Raw genomic sequence first — 25,744 nt, 5'->3', positions numbered from 1 at the left:
AAAGCTCGTAGCTTTTGCTGCTAATTCATCCCTTACAAATAGAGTATGACCATCATTAATTTTCACACATAATGCACTTCTTTTAACCTGTATCTCAACTAATTAGTATCCTGACAGCTTGAGACTTGCAATTTATTAATTAGGCCATTAAAGTTTCAAAGGCTATCACTATTGTAACTATATGGGAGCTGGAATCAGTGAAGAAATTAGAGGGGCATCATGTGCACGAAGGCAGATAAACAATGAAATAAAACGTACATTAAGATTAAGGGGGCTATTTGAAGTCTCAGGGAAAGTCAATTTAATGGTGCATTTTCTGCAGGCCAGGTGCTACTAAATACATCAGGTAAGTAGTTCCAAGTATTTCTCCATTATGTCAATGTGTTGAGGGACATACTATACAGTACAGTCAGTGGCTACTGAACTTGGATTTTCTGTTCCCTGTGGGGCTAATTTGGATTCTCAGATTCATCGGAAGGACACCGCCAGACTTTTCTGCCTCATTCTTCAGACCTCGAAAGTAATTGGATTTGGTAAAGAAAAGATAGGACACTTTTGAATGGGCTGCCATTATCAGGTGTTCGAACTATGAGAGGAGAAAATGTTCTTTTCTTTTTTCCTTTTTTTCCTTCATTTCTGTGGCAGCCTTGTAAGGTTTGAAATGCAAATGAAGAACTCAAATTGTAGAACTCATTTCTCTCCTCAGAAAAATCAGTGTCCAAACCTAATGTCATTTTCACAAGCATCTCACACAGTTCTCGCATAGCAACAGGGGCTGAGTCTGGTGGAATCACACCTGGTCTGAAATTATTTTTGCCAATTGATTTTTTAAAAAGCATTACACAGAGGAATTCAAGCATCATTACTGAAATGAAAGTCCTCTTGCCTTTCTTTCTCTTTCTGCATTAGAGGGAATGAAAAACAGCACTTGGAAAAGAAAGTGTTTCAAGGTTGGAAAGCATATTATTAAACAAACCCTTTAGGGTGTCTTACATACTTCCAAAAAATACATATTTGGTTGAAAATCCTATTTGCCTATTTGCCTATTCAGGCATTACCTGAAAGTGAACATTTTAATTGACTTTAGTTAAAAATCAATTCATTTTTAGTTGCTAAAAAATGTTCTGATAAGAAAGGGGGGAAGAGGTGTGTGTGTGTGTGTGTGTGTGTTTGTGTGTGTGTGTGTAGAATCCCAGGTGATTTTCTTTTCCTCCAATAATGATCATTACCAGAGTCTGAAGGACTACTTAGGATAACCTTGCCTTACTGCAGAGTTCAGAGAGATCCAGTTTTCTCCATATAGGTAAACCAGTATAAACAACAGGACAGATGAGTGAATGGGCATTAAATGGTTCCAAAGAAGGCAAGTTTATACGAGAAAAAGAAATCCAATGCAACAATGATAAAAACGCTCTGCCTATGGCTCTCCATCAATGACATCTGACTCCAGAAACTAGTTTTTGTTATAAATGCTCCAGAGTTTTCTAGAACTGCTGGTTTTTTTCTGTTTTTTCTGCAAGTCCTGTTCAAAAGCATGACAAATTTGGCATGAGCAATACCTCCTGCTTTATGTGCCATTGGTCATCATAGTTTCAGAACACTAGTGGAGGGTACTTCTAACAGGTATTTGGGCCTCTGAGGGTTGAATAATAAAAGAATGAACTGCAGGTTACAGATCAGCTTCTATGCAACCATAAGTGGTAATGATCGTTATAAATTCAGATCACATTATTAATAAAAGGATAGTCATTTGGCTCTCTCTTAGACCAAAGACTCCTCATGTCAGTGGCTTACAGTTTATATGCCCTTTAAAGAGCAGGTGTTCCTGAGGGGTGCCAATCAAATCTGATCGGTTAACACAATGGGAGGTAGGCCATATTAATATGAGGATCCACTTAGATCACCCAAATCTTGGTCAATAGAGATGTCAATTTCATTTGTTAAGACAAAAGAGAGAATCAACACTTTCCCAGATCTGTCTGAGCAAACACAGTGGACAGGAATACAGCCATTAACCCAAACTTGGAATTTCTTTTATTATCTGTTAAGATCTTGACCTGGGTAAATCTTTCACATTAGTTGATTTCTGGATGAGGAAGTAGAAAAAGGAAAAAACCTTGATGCTGATTCAATAACTAGTTATTAAATGCAACAGAAAAATATTACTTTCTCCACTGTTGATATTCTAACTGTCCTAGTATCAATTGACTAGTGATCTGACAAACACAAAAAAAGCAAATTGCAGATTGTTGACATATCATTATTAATCAGAAAAATCCCCAATGGTATAATCTGCCTGTCCCAGGAATATGTTTTATGGATAACTTCGTATCTAAAAACAAGTCAACCTACATAAACCATCATTGAGAATACTCTTAATTGTTGACCCATTGGTGAACAGATATCCTAGGAAAGGACTTGTCATACAGGCCAGAATATATTGACCACAGGCTTAGGGGCCTTTCTGCATGGTCTATCTGGATAAGTGAAGTGCTCATTAGGTAGACTTAGAATCCCTTAAAAATTTTAACATATAGTATATTGCCTTGGGGTCTGCCCAGAATGTTATTTTTTTCTCCATGTCATCTACTTATTCTTGCTGAATAATTTGAAGCCCACAAGTCTTCTTATTCTGGAAACTCTATCAGTATTTAGCTCAAAAGGGTACAATGGAAAGAACATTGACTCTGAAGTCAGAGGACACTGGTTTAAATCCCACCTCTCATATTAATTGCTTGGTACTTCAGGTAAGCCATTTAAACTCCTTCCCATTTAGCCTTTTAACCTCAGTTTCCTCATCTGTAAGATGAAGTGATTAGACTAGCTAACCTCTGATGGTCTTTCAAAATCTAGATCTGTATTCCTATCTTTCATGATTTCATCAAATAAGTTACTGTATGTAAAGTGATTTGTAAACCTTTTTAAAATTTTTCATCTATTTTTAATTTATGAAGTAAAACAGATATTTCCATAGCATAGTATAATAAAAAAAAGATGATTGTACATGCAGCTGCAAGTTTATTATATAGGACTTTTTAAATTATAAAAAATTTACCCTTTTTTCTTCCCTTTGCCTCAAATATGACTACTATTAAACACAAATATGTGTGTGAAATATATATATATATGCATGTGTGTGTCTGTGTGTGTATGTGTGTAAAATACATATATGTACAATCATTTTGTAACCTTAAAATGCTATTGTAAATGATGGTTATCATCATAACCATCATTAATAATATAAACATTATTATCCTGAGCACTCCCTCCACTGACACAAATTACAAAACTTTCACAACTATGGAAGTTTTATGGTTAAAAAAAATCACCTGTTAGCTAGAATTCTGATGATAACTCCCCGTCTTTATCTAGATTGGTCTTCAGGTAACAAAGAGAATCTGTCATCAGGCCCATACTCAGAGTCTTTGACAAGATCTGCCCAAATTATGCCAGTCTTCAATAACCCAAGATCATCTCCTTATTGGAGTAAGTTGTTGAAGTAGGACTTGGGCAGAAGGTAATGGCATTGTTGTCATTGTATTTCTCGTGTCTAGTACAGTACCTGATGCAATATACAAAGTTCTTTTTAATATGTTGAATGATTGAGTTATGACAGTGAAATCCAGCACAAAAGGGAATACCCTTGTGTAGCCTTTTAAAACGTGATTGAATTTATATTTTCTCTTCCTCTATATTTCTTCCCCTTATAAAATTATTTTCCTGGTGGATATTTCATAGCAGTGTTATTGGGTGTAACTAAAAACATGGTAAAAAATTAAAACAAACATAACAAACCAGCAAACAAAGAACCTTGGCCACATTAGCTCAATCCCTCACAAAAATGCTTTCAAAAAGGAAAAGAAAAAGTTTTAATGTTATACTTTCTGGCCTTTTAGATGGTCCATCTATCTGTTTTAACAAGTGCTATATCTTGAATCAGAACTATGATTCTTTAAATCTAGTGTCCATAGTATCCAAGAACCAGGAAAAAAAGGTATCTTCGCAGACAAATTTGTGTGTTTTGCGTTGTCAGAAAACTACATGTAGGTAATCTAACCCAACTACCTCTATGTCTTAGCTGTCATTAAAGTTAGAACCAAATACATGATCCATTTTTTTATCTCCTCAACTCCTGAGAGAGTTTTATCCTCCTCAACTTGCCTGAGATTCTCAACTTCTTCCCTCCTCCTATGAACTGTACTCTATTTTGTCCTTACCTGTTTTGCCTTATCCTAAACCTCAAATCTTTTCTGAAGTAGAGGGAATATTGTGATTTTCAATCTGTACTGCAAATTATGCATCAGATAAAAAAAGCATTATAGTAATATGGAACAGTGAATGTTGGCCAAGAATTCTTGGTTCAATTCTCCTCTCTATTTCCTCAAACTTCCTGAGTGATTTCGGCTACAATTTACCTAACCATTCTTTGCCTTCATTTTCTCTTCATGTAAAATAAAAATGATAATGTAATGGAAGTGCCTGGAGAGCAGAGATTTGGAGGGAGGTGGGTGTTTGGCTTGATACCCTCAACACTTAGCATAGTCCTTAGAATGTAACTGGTGCTTTAAAAATTGTCGAGTGATTGACAATATTTCCCTTATTTCACAGACATTTAATGGAAATTTGGTGTTTTATATATGTAAAGTTTTTGCTATTTATTATGTAGTTATCATGGCACATGTCATCTTTTTTGTTGTTGCTTGGGTCAGGGTATTGGACGTTGGTTAGCAATTTGGCTTTCAGATAACTTATGGTTATTGGTCACTCTCCGTGATTCAAGATGGGCTAAAGTAGGGTCATAGGATTTGGACTGGAAGGGAGCTTAGAGATCCAAGCTCTTCCGTTTAGAGATAAAGAAACTGAGGCCTGAGGTAGTATAAAAATTACATCGCAGAGCCAGAATTTTATCTCAGGTGTCTGCTGCCACTTTCTGTGTACTTTTCTTGGTGCCTCCCCACTGAGATGGAATCAAAAGTGTTAATTCCCTGTAATGCCTACTGCACAGTATTAATAGCAATTACAATGAAATTTCATGAAAGAAAAGGACTCAACTCAAAGACTTCTCTCACATCAACATTTTTTTTGTCAGAAATATGTTCCCTGTTCCTCACAGTTTTCTACTGTAGAATATCATTAGGGTAGGGGCAGGAAGATTTTTAATTTTTGTGTTCTACCTTATAGAGTTAAGCACGAGTTTTAGGATCATGATGGAGTCTATGGTTTTTCTTTAACTAATAGATGTAATTATCATGGTATCTTAGGATTTAGAGCTGGAAGATACCTTAGCCATCCAGTTCCACTCCCTCATTTTGTAAGTAAGGAAACTAAGGCCCAAAGTAATGTTAAATGATTCGTTCATACAAGTAGTAACAAAACTTCAACTCCAGATTCTTTGACTCAGAAACGATGCTCTTTCCACTACACCACACTACCTCTCATCACCCATCACTACATGTAGTTTGTTTATTAAACATCCAGGTATGTACTGGTTATAAAACAAAACAGTCTAAAAAGTTTATTTTCTATAATCTGGTATCACAGACTCTTAAAAGTGTCAATTTACGTAGATTTTGGTCCCTATTTGGACCTAATGTAAGTCAAATCACATTCCCCCTAATTTAAAGTATGAGTAGTAAAATTCCAAATAACACAGCCTGTAAAGTGGATATTAATCCTGTTCTATAAAACCATTCTAAAATAGGGAATCTACCATATTTTTAATGCTGGTTCTATTTTCAGTGTCTCTTTCATACCTGTCATTACTTATTCCTATTCTCATTTCCCCCGATGTGTTAGATTAAGTGTACATCTTCATGAGCAGGAGGGAAGGGAATTCTCAAGTCAAACAAGATCAGAAGTATAATTTACTTTTAATGCAAATTCAATCTCTAGATATGAGAGAAAACAGATTTCTTTTCTATGTATCAGAAATCTTATGGAAGAGGATATTCACCATCTCAAATACGAAGGCACCAGAATTGGTAGCATTCCTACCTCATCTTCAAAAATGAGGTGAAAGCAGCATGTGGTACACAGTCTCTGGAGTTAAAAACATAGGTTAAAATCCCACTTCAGGTGCCTACTGTGTGAGATCTTGGACAAGTCTTTTAATCTCCATGATGCTTTGTTTCCTTAACTATAAAATGAAGAAGTTGGACAAGATGGACTCTAAGGTCCCTTCTGGTTCTATGTAATATCATGAACCATTTATCTGTATTCTGAAGGAAGGCAAGGTGAAAATTAAGGAAGATGGAAAGGAGAAAGTAACCATCCATAGTAGAAAGAAGTGGCACAAAATGTTTTTCTAGAGTACCTACATTCTAGACACTTTCATATAAAACTTTACTATAATAGACTGCAATAAATAATTAGCTTTCCAATGATATACCGCATATCTCTTGTTCAAACTGCTTTTGCTTTTTAAGAAATTACAACAAATTGAATTTTTTCCCTTTTTTGTCATTTTAGGACTCTCAGCATGTATCCACTGGACACAACAATCCAAGTAAGGACAGTCTTTTATTCCTGATGAATTGGGGAAAGTGGAAGAAATGGGGAGGTTTGGTAGTCATGGGGGGAAGTTGGAATGTGACCTGTTGGAAGATAAGGAGAGCTCCTGATGGTACGAACAATAAAGAAGAAACCCATAAAATAGATGAGAAAACAAAATTAAGAAAGAGAAAGAGAAGAACTTGGACTAAACAATATTGACTGCCAAGCCTTGGTTCTTGAACCCAAGACTTAGTGGCCAGGGTTGTTTTACTCAAGTAGAGAATCAGATTTAGGAATGACTTTGAAACTCTCTTTTATCTTTGTCCAGAAGAAGAAAAGCTAGGGTATAGCAAACGCTATTTTTCATATTGCTGTTTCTCTGAAGTTGGAAAGAACAGCTTGCTTCATTAAAGTTGATCCCTAATAGATGTGAGAAGGCAGCAAATTTTAAAGGGTAAATAATTGGTTTCCTAAATTAAAAGAAAGTGGGTGGGGAAAAGAAAGCCAATCAAGGCACCCCAAGCTAAATTGCCGTAAAACTCCCAAGAGACTACTTTAAAGAAAAGCAGCACCTTGCTGGGCATATACCATACAGTCTTCCAAAAATAGACTGACATCAATTGGGTGGAGGAGGAGCCATATTGCAGTTAGTGACTAGTAAAACATTTAGGCTTTGTCGTCAAAGAAAGGATGGAATCATTCTGTGAAGCTCTGTTTTAATTCTCTCTCCTGGCACCCCTGATTGGTATTAATGTTGTCCTATGTATTAAAAATGCATGACCTACCCAGTTCATGTCATTAAAGCACACCAACAAAGGCTGTATTTTGTTAGTTTCATGACCAGTCAGCCAGCTGAGAGCACCACTTGCCAATTACAAAGCTGTGTTTGAAGATGAAAAACACTCTAAGCCAGAAGATGTGGCTTTGAAATTGAGTGCTCACCCACTGGGTGTGGGGGGAAGACATCCAGGGGGAGAGTGTTAGGATGCTGCAGGCTGTTACTGCACAGTGCAGAATTTTGCTAGAGAAAGGTCAGTATGGGAAGATAATGCTGTGGGAATGCATACAGCAATGTCACTTAATTATCCTGCCATCAGCTGGGATTTACTGTGAGCCAGGGTACCAAGGAAGAAGTAAAAGGCCAAAGGCACTAGAATTCTGAGGAAAAATAATAAATTCAGTAATGAATAGAGGAAACTAGAAGGAAAGACATTTATTTTTATAAGATCCTTCAACACTTACAAAAGCTAAGCATAGAACACCAATGACCAGAAATTACTAAGGAGTTCCTATTGTTTTGTTCATGGTGCCCCTCCATTTGATTCTAAACATTTCATGCTATGAGAGGGGTCTAACGGAATAATGAGTGCACAAAACCTCTAATTGCCTTCATCTTGAAGTTGTCAAGGAGAAGAGAGAGGAATAAGGATATTTAAAAATATATACCATGGGTTAGGGGCTGGCTCGGTGATTTCATTGTACAAGGAACTCTAAGATGAGGAAACATTCCCTCTACAAATTCAAGTCAGCAGTTCCTTAGCAACATACAGTCTTGAAAGAGTTGGCTAGAGTTGTGGTGTCAAACTAGAGTAGAAACAATTCCCATTGGCTTTGTATTGACTTGTTATTGTTGTCGGTTCAGTCATGTTTCATTCTTCATGACCCCTTTTTGAGGGTTTTGTTGGCAAAGATAGTGGAGTGGTTTGCCATTTCCTTCTCCAGTACACTAAGGCAAATAGAAGTTAAGTGACTTGCCTAGGGTCACACAGCTAGTGAGTTTCTAAGGCTGGATTTGAACTCAGGTCTTTAAGCGGGCTAGCTGCCTCTCACATATTAACTTCAAAACCCACAAATTAACATTATCTATGTTGTATTATATTTTTATTTAGTTATATATTATATATTTTATTATCTGGTATTTCCCAATTACATTTTAGTCTGGTTCCTTTCCCAGTCACTGGCAGCTTGTATCTGAATTTGATATCTCTGGGTCTAGAGTACCTAGAAATTAAGTGACTTTCTCAGGGTCACACAGTCAGTATGTGTCAGGAACAAGAATTCAGCTAAGGTCTTTCTGGCTGACTATCCAGTGCTGCACTCTGCCTTTCAAATATACTATAATGTGATTAAATCATAATGCCGAAATGCTGCATTACACACCTTGATTCTTCAGGCATGTCATTTTTTTTCTGGTGACATTTCATACTACTAATGCTCTTGGCTACAAATGTAAGATATGCAAAGAAAGACCACGTTCCTTATATGATACTAAAGTTTCTATGATGTTTTAGGCAGAGACTAAAAATTCCTGGAATTCATGGTGGCATGTCCTCAGTCAAGCCAAGCCAACAGATCACAAAGTACTTAAAGATTGTCCAGTACTCTTGTCATCATTTTTTACATAGACATATATAGCTCTAGCAATTTAATTGCACAATTTTCTAAAAGTCTGATTTTCTTAATAGATCATATTACATTGAAACTACATGACAAGGTACCTACATAAAATTTTTAGGATTCTCAATTTTAACAAAACAAAAAGGATTGTAAATGCAACATGTTCACAAATGAATAAGAAAAAATGTACAAAATAAATACGAAACTATTTTGAATACAGTAATAACAACTGGGTACTTAGGACCCCAATTGTAAGAGGAGATGGCAGAAGGGAGAGTTGAGATGAGTCCAGGCATGGGGTACAGCTTGTGCAGAGATGCAGAAGCAACAGATAATGATATTGTGTATGAGAAGCAGCAAATAGGCAAGTTTGATAAACAACGAAGTATGTGAGGAGGAGTAATGTGGATCAGCCTGGAAAAAATAGATTGGAACCAGACTGGGAAGGGCTTTAAATGCTAAACAGGGGAGTTTATACTTTACCCTACAGGCGACTGAGAAACACTAAAGCTTCTTGGGCAAAAGAGTAACATGTTTGGCCCTGGCCATTGGGAATATCGGTTTTGCAGCTGTGTGGTCGCTGGGTTGGAGATGGAGAACAGAGGCATTAATTAAGAGGCTATTGCAGTAATCCAGTTGAGAGATGATGAAGGCATGAACTGTGTGAGTGGAGAGCATGGGATAGATGTAAGAGATGTTAGAGAAGAACTGACATTTGTCGGTGTGATGAATTATTTATCATAAGACTAAATTTGATTTAATAAGTCAAGGTGAAGATTTAAGAAAAAGTTAGGCCTGTTTGGTAAAGCATCAAAGAATTTAAATATTAAAATATATAGAGTGAATCTCTATATAAAGAAATCATTATATAAAACACTAAAACTTTGTTTCTTATGTTGTTTGCTAATAGAGCAGAATTCAGTAAACAATAAGCCTATCCTGAAGCCCTTTCATCAACTCCAGTGTATTATGTGTAATAATGATAATGAATGCTGGGTGCTATAGCAATACCAGCAAAATAAAATTTAGTAAATTATTTGAACTAGATTAACATTAGTGTGTCAGAGTCACAGAGGAAAGAACTAAAACTCCACTTCAAGTTAACTAAATGGTCAACCCTTGTTGTTGTTCGTCCTTCAGTCTCAAGGAGGTCCGATGAAATCACAAGGGTGATTGATGACTTGACTTGTGGGTGGATTGAATTTGAATGAGGTAGAGCTGTGTCCCTCCTCCAGTCATCAGAGTTCAGTGGCAAGACTGAGGTCAAGACAACTGGCACTGGCCCCAGTCAGCCATAGGTTATTCTATATTACCATTTCCATCTCCATCTCACATAATTGACTGCTTTACTTCCAATGGAGAATCTCCTTTACTTGTCCCATCCACAATGTTATAATTCTATAACATTGGGTTGAGTAGCTATAAGACATAGACATCAGAAATGGCAAATATATACTGAGTACCTACTGTAGATAAAGTCGGTACTGGAGATACAAAGATGGAGGTATGAATCTGGAAAACATTCAATCCTAATTTTGTCCAATTTGTTTTTAACCATTCCTCTTTGTAGTGGAATGTAAATAGATAAAACTGAACAAGCTACACCAAAGCCATATTATAATTTCAGAATTTTTAATGATGGGCACACAGGTTACCACCAAATAGATTCAGTGATTTGTTGCCAATCTTATGACCATACTGTGTACAGTAACTTGGTTAAGTCTGCTTTGAGATAGTCCAGCTTGGTGACTTTTGATAGAGCCAGCCCATTTACCAGATTGAAAATTCCCAACTCAGAAAACTGTAGCACCTATCACTTTCCACCACTCCATTCTATCCCACTTCCCCAACCCCACCAAGTTGAAGACTGATAAAGCAGAACTGATCCTTAAAAGTTCACATTTTTTAACCATGTGAAATTCACTCCAAAAATTGCCTCATTTATAGTTTTAAAATGTCGAGAGTATTTTTCAGTCTATACTTCCTTAAAGGCTTTGAACAGCCATCATCTCTGTCCATCATCCTACACTTAATTTCCCTAGAAAGGTTCGTTCATTTTCAATATTGAAGCTGCTGAAGGTCTTTACTCTCCAGTTTTTCATAAATGTCTCATCTGTCTTGGTTGTATCCCTCCCCTATGCCAAAGCCTTTTCTGTTGTCTCTGTTGCTACAACAGTGAGCGCTGCTAAGAGAATTGATAATCAGTAGCAGCTTGTCTCTGATTTGACTGAAGCCAACCAGCCACTCAGCCCTCAGATCCCACATGTAATCAGATCAGGGATCCCTCCACCTGTGGGTTCCTTAGCAGCATTATTGCTCGAGGTAAAATATATTTATTAGAGCAACAGAAACATTGTATTAGCTTTTGTTATTGAGTTCTTGTTTTCTGACACAAGGTGTTTTGAAATGTCTGATACTGCCTTCCATTCCCAGGTCTCTTTGTTGTGGGTTGCATTTAATTGCCTGTGTGAGTTGTACTTAGTGACAAGCCATAAAGAGGGGGAGAAATTAACCAGCTTCCTGTGAAATTGAAGGGATAAGGATTGGGGGGAGCAGATTCTGCTTTGAGAGAAAATTATACTTCAGATCAATTATGCTTTACTTACAGAGATTATAGCTATCTGTACAAGGAGCATGTGCAGGGGTTGTGGCTGCTGGTGGTGACAACCATACTAGCATGCCTGGGATTGGTTTGTTTTTCCTGACCTGGAGTTAATTAACTGGACCTCTGCAAGTCCTCCCTAAACTAAATAGCTTCATCACAAACCTAAACCAGGGAACAAAACTTCCAATCGAAGTGTGAGCTTAAAAACAAATTTACTAATTTGTTACTGCTGCTACTGCTTCTGCCTGGGTGAGGACTCTAGGACTATTCACATGTGGTCACCAGGGAAATTCAAACGACTCTCTTTGCCTGAATTTTTTCCTTTCATGACCGAGCTTGACAAAAACAAAAGAAACTAAAAAAAAAAAAAAAAAACCACTAGACCTGAAGTCTGAGTTCATTGTTTTTACTAATTTTGTGTCTTTGGGCAAGTCAGCTAACCTCTCTGGTCTCATCTGTCTCTATGTATAAAATGAGAAGGCTGGATTCAGGGACCTCTAAGGAAATTGCCTGCCCTAAATCTATGATCCTGTAATCCATAATCCTATGATGGAATTTCCTGGTGGTTTTTTTCGGGGGGGAGTCATAGAGAATTAAGAGAGGAAGGGGCATTTTGTAGACACAGATCAAGTATAGGAAGCTGGTTTCTGAAATAGATTTAGAAATTATACTTGTTATAAGGTTTTGGTTATTTTTGCTACCAGATAAAGAAAGGGAAGGGCAAAAATTTGTGGGACCTAAGTTCTACATTAACCAGGTAGCTCCATATATTAGCCCTCCATCCCTGAATTTTAACTTCATAACAGGCTGGGATAGTACGAAAAACGTTAGAATATTTTATCCCATGATTTAATTGTTGAATCCTTTAATCAGAATTAAGCTTTAGAATTCAGGCCACTAGGCTACCAATGTTGACATAGTATAAAAAATGTGTGAGCCCAGGGAGGAAGACAGCACACCTAAATCAAGGACCTAGAAAAGAAGTATATATATTTACTGAAATTGAGCCTGTACCAAAGCGGTAGATGGCCAGCATGTTTAAATGATGGGGAGCAGTGAACATCCTTACTGTTGATCTTTAAATTGGCTATTATAATACTGTGGATGAAGAGGGAAAGAGGGAAAAAACAAAAGGGATCTCTCTGACCAGGAAACAGTATGGCTGCAGCAGTCAGGGAGAGGGGAATGGGGGAAATCTTTTGCTTTGCTGAGAATCCTTTCTCCTAGAAAGGAAAACCAGTAGTATGTATCCGGCTCTGATCCCTTTGTATAGTTATGCTTCTGCATTGCTTAGGGCACTGCCAGCACCACACACATTCCATGGAAACTGCTTACCTAATCAGTCCCTCCTGAGGTTGCTTTCATTCTTGGAAGGGAGCTGATAAAGTCTAGTAAATGACAATTTATTTGGAATGGTACAGAACAGGATTTTTCCCCTTCCCCTTCAAACAATAGATTAAGACCTACCAGTAAATCTTAAACCCTAAGGGATAGATTTTCAAGACATTTGCCACCATTATACGCCTTCTCTTCTACACATTTTTTCCTATGATTTTTCAGGCTTGCCAGAGAGAAGTAGAACGCAGTTAGCAGAATGGCCTCCCTTGTCCACCACACCCCACCTCCTCTTGTGTGTTGACGTCTCTCTCTGCAGTGTACCCCACAACTTAACCCCAAGGCTTCAGCAAATAAGTACCTATACGCACACACATGGGAACTCATAGCCCTTGAAATATAACAAAGCACTTGGTATCAGAAGAATGAATATCCACAGTCAGCTCCTCTGCTATTTCATTATACAGCTTTTAAACAAAAATTAAGCAGAATTACCTGTGTTCCATAGTTTTCCCATCCATAAAGTGAGGGTAATAATGCAAAAGGAATTTTTTTAAGCTGACCAAAATACTCATGGAATATAAGGTAATCTGTTTAATTGAGAATTCTGATTTATCTACAGTTAACCAGAAACCCTTTTTGCTTCAGCCCTTTCTAATTATATTAGTTCATTTTATTGCCTCTTGGTCATCACTATAAAGATCAATTTTCGCTGTACAGTTCTATAAATGCAGCCATAGAAGGTGACAGAGATCAAGCTGAACGTGTGCTGAGCTCAGCATATACCCTGAAATTTGGGTTGAATATTTTGGTTCCGTTTGGTTTTGCTAAATTCTGATAATAGCTTGTTTAATTTGCCTCTTTCTTAAGAAAGTTGAGCACGACAAAAAAAATCTCCATTGAGTGGACAGTTCTGTTGGGCTGGTAGCCACTTAAATAATGGTTTTGATATATGTGTAACCTTCATTATGTGTTTGGTGCAAATTGTGGCAGAACTTTGGAAATGTTCTTTTAATTCCTTGGAATTAAGTTGTATACAACAAACTTTTCTCAAATTGTAACATTAGGTGTCCTTATTTTACCCTAAATATATAAAAATAGCTAAACCAAAAGCCCAATTTATTCATTTCTGACAATGGGGTATGTAAAGATTTTTCATGTCATTTCTCAAAGAAACTGGCAACCTTAAACAAATGTGCCTAAGAGACAGGGATAAGGAGGTACATGATCGCAATGCCCACCTCTCAAGTGATCTGTTAAGGAGAAACCGTGTAACAATTTTCAGGAACATACGGTAAACATTTGGTGTTAAGTAGCTAAAAATTATATTATGCCTGTCACAAGAGGAATTTGCCTTTAAACTACCCAAAATGAAATAGATATAGGCCCCACGGTTAAAGCCCTCTGCTTCCATAAACCAAACCAAGCCAAATCTTTAATGACTGCAGACCACAGAAACATTTCTTTAATGAGCCTCTCAGATGGTCAGGAAGGCTTTCTGGTTTCCATCTCATTCTCCATTTACATAGGACTCCTAAAAACATTTTGACAGGGCTCTGGATAGGAAATGGCTACATGGGGGAGGTATGACATGTGGCAAGACCTCAATGTTCCCTTCACTTCTCCAGACTAGGTATTGATCCAACCTGACTCAGTTTAGGTTGTGCTTACAAATGGGATCAAAGCAAAAGGTGCCTTAGTGGTTGAATACTAATAGAATTTAGTGCTTTCAATTTACAGTAAAATGAAGTAGAAGATTCTCTCTCGAAGATAAGCATACTTTGGTACTGTCTCCTGCATCGAACCCCCTAGTTGTTTGTAAATAGCACTTTAGTACCTACTTATAAATCATTGCTTGGGCAATTGGATAGCAGAGAAGAAATGATTTTGCAAATCCAGCTCTCAGACTGTAAAGGATGTTTAAAAGCCTCCTGCTGCACATTTTGCAATATTGTTAATACGAGCATGAGAATGTCTTTTATCTCTCTCAGATCTTGAAGACTGTTGTATTCATATATTTTTTGTATTTTTTCTTTTTGCTTCTTTTCTTAAGAGAAAGGTGATGCTGAGCCCAAGAGTCCGGACAATGGTACATCAAATACTTCGTAAGTTGATTACATGTTTCAATCCAAGATAACTTTTTTAAATTGGCTTTGTGATACAGAATAGCGGGAGTACTTTTTTTTAAACAGAAGGAAGCTTGTGATTCTCTCTTGTGATAATGTCCCTCTTTAAAACGTTTTTTTAAGTGCAGATGCATATTCAGTTCATTAATATCATTAGCATGAGTGATCTTCAGATAGAAGAATGGTCCTCTGCTGATGCAAATATAATGGGATTTTTTTTGGGGGGGGGGAAAGTGTGGATGTGAGTGAGTGTGCGTGAGAGAGAGAGAGAGAGAATGTGTGTGTGTGTGTGTGTGTGTGTGTGTGTGTGTGTGTTTTAGAGGCTGGACAAGGCATTTGAAATGTTAACTCTGTAGAATTAGCCTATCCTAACATAAAGACTGTCTTCATAATTGTGCAAATTTGTCACATTCACTGAAAGATACCATATTATACATGTCTGTGATGTAATTTTAGAAGACTGCAGTGTGTAACTTCACTCACCTCTGAAATGCTTGAAATCCAATTATAGTTAGGTCTGCTCTCTCAAGATTTTGTTAGTGTTTTTGAGTTAATAAAAGCCATCATGAAATAAACTAGGGAAGGACCCACTTGTAAAAGACTTCTGTTTCACACTCCATCTTTTATCACTTTTTTCTTTCATCCTACAAAGGTTCTAAGGATATCCCTTTTACTGGTAGTTTTTTATAATTAGCTGATGGGCTTGGAATTTTTAAAAAAAATAATCTCAGGGTTAAAAAATGAACTCACCTTAAACTTGCATGAATCAGTAACAGAGTTGTCTCAGAAAAGTCATTTTTTAAAATCCCACTGGAGGAATGAGGAATGTTTCCTCCTGATAGGGAAGATTTGTAGGTTTGAAAATGCAATGTCCATAATATATGACCTATGCCTCATATTGTTTTAAATTTAAAGAGCTGTTTTATGTGAGCATGACAAGAAATCAGTTTGTTTCATGTCCATAAGTCATCACACACAAAAAGAAGTCCAGTCAAGAAAAAGTATTACCGAGTTTTCTTTGTAGAAAATGTGTATTTCAGAAACTTCAGAAAAATATTCATTAGCATAAACTAAGAAATGGCTTTTCTACATTTGTATAGATTTCATGAAAGACAGAGTTTAATTTATTAGATTGTTTTGCATATATAGTATATACTTTCATATATCTTCATCATTTATATGTATACATATACATATGCATATTTTAAACCCAAATAGTAATGTTGCCCTGGTTTCTGGTGCTATGATGTCTATAAGTGGTTAACAGTGTACTTTGGTCTAAAATGGTTCAAATAATGGCCATCTTTTTCAAATGGCATTGCAACAGAAGCTAAAAGGAGAAGCCTTTTAATGCCATCTGGAGGGATTTTGGAGAATTGAAAAAGCTGGAACTTTCTTAAAAATTCAACTAATGCTCAGTAATACGTGAGCCTTAAATAAACACTTGTGATAGAGCGTAAACGATTTGGAATTCAGTTTCTACCCATACCAATTATGAAAATGAATAATTTTTTAAATATGCACCTTTGCAAATTATGAATCTGTAGTCTTGGGAACAAGGAAAGTGACAGCAACACTGGCCTTTATGAAATACATCAGGGAAAACCCTAGGATTTTACATTTAAAAACCATTCTGAAAACCACATTCAGCATATGATGGGTTTTGCTAATCGTGGTTTGGGTTATGACTAAAGTGATCCTTATGAATTTCTAAGAAGTCCATTCCCTAAAAAAAAAATTGGTTTCCATAATTCAATATCCTTACCTACTACAATTTATGTTAAAAAAATTGTCTGAGGAATTACTTTTTAAGCCCTGTGGAGGAGTTTAAGAATGTTGTGAGAATTAACTTGAAGCTTGGCTCCGCTCTCAAGTATTTGAGCAAAGCCACCCCACAGTCAGTTGCTTCACCCCTCTTTGCCTAGATACTAAAAGATGGCTAGACCAACTGTAGATTGAAGCTTCTTAAAACCCTTTAGTGACAGCATTCCACTGATGTGATTGCAGCAACAAATTATGAGTGCAGAGCAATGACTGGAGGTCATGAAAGCAAATGCAAGGCTTGAGGAATCTGGTGGGTCTCAAGAGACAAAACCAAGTAGATCAGTAGAGAAAAAGGTAAGCAGTGGGATGGAACCTTAGGAGACAGACTGGAACCAGTATGATGTGTGTATCTAAGGGCAAAGTCAAGTAGGAGATCCAAAGTCTAGGTGGTCACAAAAGGACATCTACAGAAACTGAAGTGGCCGCCCAGGGAGAGCAAAGCAGTGCCCAAAGACAAATGCAAGTCACCAGGGACAGGACTCCCTAAGGTAGCTTTTCTTGCCTCAGGCTTCAGATTTTTATAAAAATGGTTTCCTGTGTGGCCAGTCTATGGTAAACCAAAGAATTAGGACTACTTGGGTAAGGCAGAAGGTATCTGAACAGATGAAAGCATCAGTTTCTGGCAGACAGAATCTAATTGTCATCATACTAGCAGAATTCTAGGAAAACAGGCTTTCCCTTGGCATTTGGAAGATTTCCATTATTTTACGAAGGGCAGGATTTGGCAGAGTGATTGTCTTTTGTGATGCTAATCTACCCATTGCCTCCCACTCCACTTCCCATAAGTATTATGCAGTATGATAACTGCTGCATTTCAGAGGACTCCCAAATGACTACTATATTAAGTTTACAGATAATACTAAATTAGGATGGCACTAAAATCTTTTAAAATAGAGGAACCATAAAGTAGAGAAACCGTAAAGACAAACAATTACCTCTCATCAACACAATGACCAACCATGATTTCAGAGGGCTCATGAGGAAACATGCTACCTAATAGAGGGGTCATAGACTCAGAGAACAAATTAAGGCTTTTTAAAAACATGGTTAATAAAAGAGTTTTTTTTTTCTGACCTCAAGCCTTCCATACCACAGATCCCTCCACCTTCTCAGCTTAGTACCTCATACTTTACTAAAAATTCATCTAGAATTTTCCCTCTTCTTTATCCTACATCACTCTAGTCTTGGATGAACAGGTAGCCCTTTTGCCAGCCAAGGCCATCCTCTCTACATGGACCCTTGATTCCATCACCTCTCATCTCCAGCAGACTGTCCCCTCTATAATGCTCACTCAGTACTTAATCATCATTTTCTCCTCGTCTACTGATTCCTTCTCTGCTGTATGCGAACATGTCCAACTTACTTTCATCCTTAAAAAAAGAAACAATAACAATGACAGAAACTATCTAGATCCTACTATGCCAGCTAAGTATCATCCTATATTTCTCCTCCCCTTCTGAGCAAAACCACTAAGAACAAATTCATCTACATTCACTTTTTGTCCTCTCTCTTTTACACCCTTTGTAATCTGCCTTGCAAATTCATTGAAATAAAATTGTACTTTACAAAGTTTCCAGTTTCATTTAATTGCCAAATCTGATGGACATTTTTATTGACCTCCTTGTAGCAATTAATACTGATGACCTTCTTTTTCTCCTCGATAACTCTCTCCTTTCTGGGTTTTCATGACTCTACTCTCTTTTGGTTCTCCTATCTTTCTGACTATTTCTTCTCCTAGATCCTCATCACTATCTTGCCCACTAACTTCAGGTGCTCCCCAAGACTCCATCCTGTGCATTATTCTCTTTTCTCTCTATACTGTCTTTGTGACTTCATTACCTCCCATGGATCACTGGATCATAGATTTCAAACCAAAAGCAATCTTAGGAGTCATCAGGTTCAATTTCTTCATTTCACAGATAAAGAAACAGAGATACAGAAAGGTTAAGTGACTTACATTAGGTCACACCATTATTAAGTGTCTGAAATGGGATTTGAACTCAGGCTTTCCTGACACCATACTCAGCATTCAAGCCATATAAGTTCCTTTACTATCTCTATACTGATGATTCCCTGTTGTTTTTGTCTCTGTCTCTCTCTTTATCATCTATCTATCTATCTGTCTATCTATCTATCTATCTATCTATCTATCTATCTATCTATCTATCTATCTAATTATGGCTCTAGTTTCTCTCTAGTCTAGTTCCACATTACCACTGGCAACTCAAACTTAACATGTCGAAAATAGAACTCATTATCTTTATGTCAAAAATCACCACTCTTTCAAACTTTCCTATTAATATTGAGGACATGACCATCCTTCTAATTACCCAGGTTTTTAACCTAAGTGTTATCCTTGACTCCCGATTCTTACTCATACCATACATCCAGACAGTCACTAAATTGTGTCACTTCTTTCTTTATATCTCTTGCATATATTCTCCTCTTCAGTCACAAAACCATCACTCTATGATGTTTACTATTGAACTTTTTGTGTCTAAGTTTCTTCCAACTCCAATTCATTCTCCAACTTTGTGCCTAAATTATTTTCTTAAAATGTAGGTCTGACCATATCATCCTTTTGCTTAATAAGTCACATAGTTCCCTGTTACTTCAAGAATCAAATATAAATTATTTTATTTGTCATTTAAAGTTCTTAACAACCCTTCTTTCTAATTTCATAACACATTACTGTTCTTATTGCACACTCACTGATTCAGCCAAACTGTCCTCGTTGATGTTTTTCACACAAGACACTTCTGCTAGTGCCTTCCTCTGTAAGGCTAACCTTCCATCCACTCTGTGTGTAGTTGTAGTTGTAGTAGTAGTAGTGGTGGTGGTAGTGGTGGTAGTAGTAGTAGTAGTAGTTGTAGTAGTAGTAGTAGTTGTAGTAGTAGTAGTAGTCGTAGTAGTAGTGGAAGTGGTGGTGGTGCTGGTGATGGTGGTGGTGGAAGAAGATACCAATTTACGTACTTGATGCTTCTCCTATTAGAATGAGAACTCCTTAAAGGCAGGAGCTGGTTTTGCTTTTTCTTAATATCCTCAACCCTTGGCACATAACATTTCATAAATATTTATTCAATAATTGTTAGAAAATGATTAATTTTATTTTTATGAGATGATTTGTTGCTTTCCATGTCCAGTGTTCCCTGACTCTCTTTCTGAAGCAAGTTTACATCATAAGCAGGGATAGGGCTTCTGTGTCATCTATAAGCCTTTGGAACTTCTAATTTTTTATTCCAGAGACATGTTTCCAATGTACTTTTTGCTGTTGCTCAATATAGAGGCCCCTGAGTATTAAACGATATATTGATTTAATTTAGAGGACCACATTGTAGTTCTTTGTATTTACCTTCTCATTCTCTGCAACAGATGTTGTCCCATAGGATGCTTCATGGAAGTCTTTTTGGAAATACTTAACATGAACATTGCAAAATGAGATGACCAAGTGTTATTTCCTAAAACCTTTGAATGCACAGGAAAACCAATGCTGTCAACTCCTTTATTTGGTTCTCCAGGGAGAAACTCTGAGACATCTTTGTTTTTAGTTACAACTACCTTTCTCTTTTGGTTTCAGCTCAACAGTTCATTTCAGATGCTCATTCCATTGGTTCCATTTATACTGAAAATGTTAAAATTGATATAGTTGAATTTCTCCAGGGATATGTCAACTTGTTGATCATTGAATAAGTATCTCACACTTAGGGCAACTATATTTTTGTTCATAATAAAAAAGGCTTAAAGTTAGAATAAAAGTCTACTTTGGAAGTTACTTGCCTTTAGAATCATACAATCTGATAGCTGGAAAAAAATTAAGGGATCCTATAATATTCCCTTTCTAAATCTAACTGGATCCAATATTCTTCTAATCTAACACCCAGAAGAGCAGGAATTCCTTCTATAATAAGGTGGTCATCAAGTGTTTGCTTGAATACATCCACTGACAAGAAAGGCTTACAGCTTCATGAGGAAACCAACCCCATTTCATAGCTATTAAAACTGCTTTCCTTCTATTGAGAACAAGCTTTACTTATACAGACTTCCTTTAGTTATAAATTTCTTTGCAAGTGCTTTGCATATGATAGGCACTCAATAAATGTTGACAGAAGCGCAGAATCCCAGAGGCCAGTTGGTCCAGACCACAAGTCTCTTCTACTACTGTCCCAATAATAAGTCTTTATTTGAAGACCTCCAATGAGGAGTTGCCCACTGCATCTTGCAGCAACCTGTTCCACTCTTGGGTGTCTCAAATTATAAGACTTTTTTCTTACATTAAACATTTAATCATACATTAAATCTGTTCCCCCTACTTTTACTCTTAATTCTGTCCTTTGGGAAAAAGTAATCCAATTCCTCTTCCTACAAATACTTGGACATCTATCATATGCCACCTGAGCCTTCTTTTCTCCAGATTACACATGCTCAGTTATTTCAACTGACCCTTATGTTCAGTTCATCATTTGGGTTCAAGGAATCAATTTCACAAAATCCTAGAAATAGAGAAGAAGTAGTTATGATACACTTGCGTAGGTTTAGGTGACATCTAAAGTCCAGTGTTTGGTTCTGAGCACTACACTTTAGCTAACAGCTAAAGCTTTAAGGCCTGCAAAGAAGTTTACAAAGATTATCTCCTCTGATCCTCACAATGATCCTGTGCAGTAAGTGCAATTATTCCTTGAACCCAAATGTTGAACTTAATATTTCTGCTTATTAAATCTTACTCCATTTGTTTCACCTCATTGTTCCAGTTTTTCGATATCTTTATAGATCCTGTCATCCAGTATATCGTCTAGCCCTCCAAGTGTCTTGTCATCAATAGCTTCATCCAAATAATTGATAAAGATGTCCAATAGCATAACAGCAAAGTCATGACTGCTGGGGCATCCTCCTCCAAATAGACATTGCCTCATTAATGGCTAAATTTTGGGCATGGTCATTGAACTAGTTACATATCCATCTAAAGATGCTATCACCTACTCCTTGTTCTGCTGCTCTGTTTATAAATGTAGCAGGAGACACATTGTCAAATGCTTTGCTGAATTATGAGGATACTACGTAATATTTTTTTAAAAATATTATCTATCATGCTGATATCTCTGTTGATGTTTAGTGATTCTTGCTTCCCTTTCTAAATGTCCACAGAAATTATCCCAGTTATATTATTAATAATGTTATATTAATGTAACTGTGTTATCATAACAAATTACTCAATAATATATTCTAGAATTTTGCATGAGTAGAAGTAAAATTTGTGGTTTATGGTTTGCAGACTCTACCCTATCCCTTTTTTTTCTAATTAGGAAAGTATGTTTTACTCTCCAGTTTTTCAGTACTGCTCCTATTCTCTATAATCTTTCTAAAGTATAAACCTGACTATATCATCCCCTCCCAAAAATCCCCATTAATAAACTCCATTGACTCCATATCATCTTCCAGGATCAAATATAAAATCCTATTTGGCATTCAAAGCCATTCATAATCTGGTTCCTTCCCACCTTTCCAGTCTTCTTATACCTTACTCCCTACTGTATAGTCTGTGATCCAGTTACAACGGCCTCATCACTGGTCCTCACACACCACACTCCATCTCTCGCTGTATTTTTATTGACTGTTCCCCATGCCTGTAATTCCCTCCCTCCTCCTCTCTATCATTTGACTTCCCTGGCTTTCTTCAAGTTCAAACTAAAATCCCAGCTTCTACACAAGGCCTTTCCTTATGCTTTGTATTATCACTACCTTCCCTCTAGTGATTAAATACAATTTATCCTCTATCTTACTTCACATAGTTGTTTGCATGACATCTTCCCCATCGAATTGAGCTCCTTAAGAACATAGCTGGGTTTTTTGCCTTTCTTTGTATCCCCAACACTTAGCACAGTTCCTGGCACATAGTAGAGACTTTTGATAAATGCTGTTAACTGACTAACAAGATCACTGACAGCAGCTCAGTCATCCCATCCACCAGCTCTTTCTATACTCTTGGGGGCAATTAATGTGCACCTGGTGACTTGAATTCATTCATGGTGGCCAGATGTTGCCTGACCATCTCCTCTCTTATCTTGCTACAATTTTGTTCTCTCTTTCCCAGTTCAAAGATCATTCCTCCTTGAAGAGAAAACAGAAGAAAAATAAGCGTTGAGGAGTTTGGTCTCCTCACTAACATCCATTTTTATCATCTCATCTACTCCAAACAGTGGCCTCATCCCTTCTTTGGTCCTCCAACATAGCAACAACAAAAAGCAAACAAAAAAACACATTTTCTGTTGTTCTTATCATTCCTTGCCAGAGAGTGCAATAGGTTTTTGACTAAAGGACATACCATACTTTCTTCATATATCTTTTATAACATTCTCTTCGAACTGTTGTGATGAAACTATATAAAGACCACAGCAGGGTGGAATATGTTAAGCACACATTTTTCACATTTTCATTCACAAATACTAAACCTTGGCATCAGCTGGACTTGGGCTTTCTGTTCTACTAAATATAGTTAGGTTTCAAGCCCTCAGAGGATGGATAGTGGGTGCCTGTCAGCCAAATTCTTTCCTCTGAGTCACCGACTCCCTTTCCTCTCCCACTTTACACAGCTGATGCTTTCCACAGTTGGGAAACAAGGTGTCTCCCAAAACTGCTTGTACTGCAACCCGTGGATACAGAATGGGATAGAAGAGACAATTAAGGAAGAATTCTTCCTCTATCCAAATGTGTTCCTGCCTAGCTTATCTGTAACTGCTTTTGATATATCCCTATGTTGTTTTCAGAAGAACTGTGTCTCAGAGAGCCTGTAAGGGAAAAAAAAGAAGAAAGAAAAAGAAAAGCATGATTTTGGATAATGAATGAGGTTAGTGTTTCTGTAGAGTGATGGAGGTCTTGAAAATAGCAGAGACTGAAATCTGGTATTTATCCACAAACCAAGGAGCTGGCAGAAGTAAAATGTTGGCTTCACTGCCCTGTTCCACCTGTTTACCTCAACCCTGACTTGGAAAGTGAACCTTCTGATGGTGTCAGAGTTTATTTCAGTAAATCAGCTCATGCAGTCCCCACAAAAGCATGTAGAATATTTTAACCACTATTTCCAAAGTTCAGCTAATAGAGAATTCCATCCTAGTCTTTGCCTCCTAAATAATCCCTACATATATAAACACAGAGGTAATACTGTAGGGAAATAGAGGGAAGGGTAGATGATGGACATAAATGGACATAAACATAATATACACACATATTCCTTTTAACTCAGAATTAATGCCTTAATTCAAGTGTTTTAAGAACTGGGTTATCATGAGGCTAGCTTTAAAACTTCCAAGTTGATTCTGGGATTATAAAGCCAGAGCTATATCATAAGTCAGACTTAACATTACTGGTGCCTGTAGGATATATGTGTGTACACATATGCACATATACTCACATATGTGTACATAATGTATATGTATACATATAGATTACATATGTATATATTCACAGTACATAATTAAGCAGTAGTAAAATATTAAATTATCCTGAAACATTTAGCATTTGCTTATCTTAGTCTTTACTGTGGTCAAGAATGGGAGACAGGAGATCTAGAAAAACCTCAAGTAGAAGGTGTCACCTGAACTATGATGTAAAGAAAGCTAAGAATTATTTGAGATAGAGAAAGACAAAGAGTGCATTCTAGACATAGAAAATGACTTAAGCACAGTTTGCCAGTAAGATATGAAGTATCATTCATGAAGACCAGCTAGCAGGACAGTTTGATTAGAATGTACTTTGCATAAAGGATAGTAATGCAAAATTAGACTGGTTAGGCAGATAGGAGCCAGAATGCAGAGGGCTTTAAATTGTAGGCTGAAGAATTAGTATTTTAACCTAGAGGAAATAGGGAATCATTAAGGTTTTTTTAGAACCAGTTGTGACTAGTTCAACAACTATACAAAACAAGTTCAAACTTGAGGAGGGGAGTGAGATGGTCAGATCTGAGTTTTAAGAATATCAATTATTTTAAACAAAGCAAAACAAAAAGAATATTATTTTTTTTCAGCTGTGTGAAAAATTACCTGAAGACAGGAGATAATGGAAGTAAGGAGACCAATTCAGGTTCTGTTGCAACAGCCCAGTTGAGAGAGGAAGAGGACTTAGGCAGTTTGGATGCTGCATGAATGGAGAGTAGGGACCAATGCTAACAATGGGATAGAAATACAAAGAGAGTTACTAACTTAAGTCTATGATGCAGTAAACAGAATGATCGATAATATCACATTTATGTATCACTGTTTCATGTATAAAATACTTTTCTCATAACGTTTTGAGACAGGTGATATAATCATCATCCCCTTTTTACTAATTGTACTAATTTACCAATAACTTGCCCATGGTCACATAGTTAATAAGTCCCACAGATGGCACTCACAGTCTCCTAACTCCAACTCCGATATTCTTTCTACGATATCTCATTTCTTCAGATCAAGTTGAGAACAATTAAATGACTAACAGAAAAGCATTTATTAAACTGTAGACTAAGACATAAAACATTGTTACAGGTTTGAAATCAGGAAGACCTGGGTTCAGATCCTGACACTGACACTAGCTATGGGACCTGGGGCAAATTAACTGAACTCTTTTATGTCCCAGGCAGCTCTCTGGGATTTGTCTGCTAAGTCATAGATGTTTTACAATCTGTGGGTCTGTATCAGTTCAGGGAGTTCCCTCATCATCTGTCCCAGTGCTTATGAAATCACAAATGCTTTGGGTACTCTCATAAATTAAATAAAATCTCCTAAATTAAACTGATAGAATAGAAAAATTGATTCCTGTTTTATAGAAAGAAATATTACTAGCATCACATACCCCAAACAAACCTTGTGATTACTACTATCAGAACTAAGATTTTTATGAAAAATCTTTTAAAATAAAAGGAACATTTTTATTTGCAATACTGAAAAAACATTTAAGGGCTAAAAAAAAAACAAACTCCATCACCCTCATTTCA

The 25,744-nt window shown here is 36.8% G+C and overlaps 1 protein-coding gene across 5 annotated transcripts in view; it reads left to right on the top strand.

The window, feature by feature from the left end:
• AFF3 (ALF transcription elongation factor 3) overlaps positions 1-25,744 on the top strand; it is a 651,407-nt gene that overhangs the window by 416,400 nt on the left and 209,263 nt on the right. For all 5 annotated transcript variants that reach the window (XM_072616809.1, XM_072616808.1, XM_072616807.1 and 2 more), the window contains 2 exons: positions 6,469-6,505; positions 14,883-14,934. In XM_072616809.1, coding sequence (XP_072472910.1) covers positions 6,469-6,505; positions 14,883-14,934 — 89 coding nt within the window. The remainder of the gene's footprint in view (positions 1-6,468; positions 6,506-14,882; positions 14,935-25,744) is intronic.

This window comes from Notamacropus eugenii, chromosome 5 (assembly GCF_028372415.1).
Source record: "Notamacropus eugenii isolate mMacEug1 chromosome 5, mMacEug1.pri_v2, whole genome shotgun sequence".
Classification (NCBI taxonomy): Eukaryota; Metazoa; Chordata; class Mammalia; order Diprotodontia; family Macropodidae; genus Notamacropus; species Notamacropus eugenii.
Note: the sequence above shows the minus strand (reverse complement) of the source record. Positions and strands in the feature narration are given on the sequence as shown.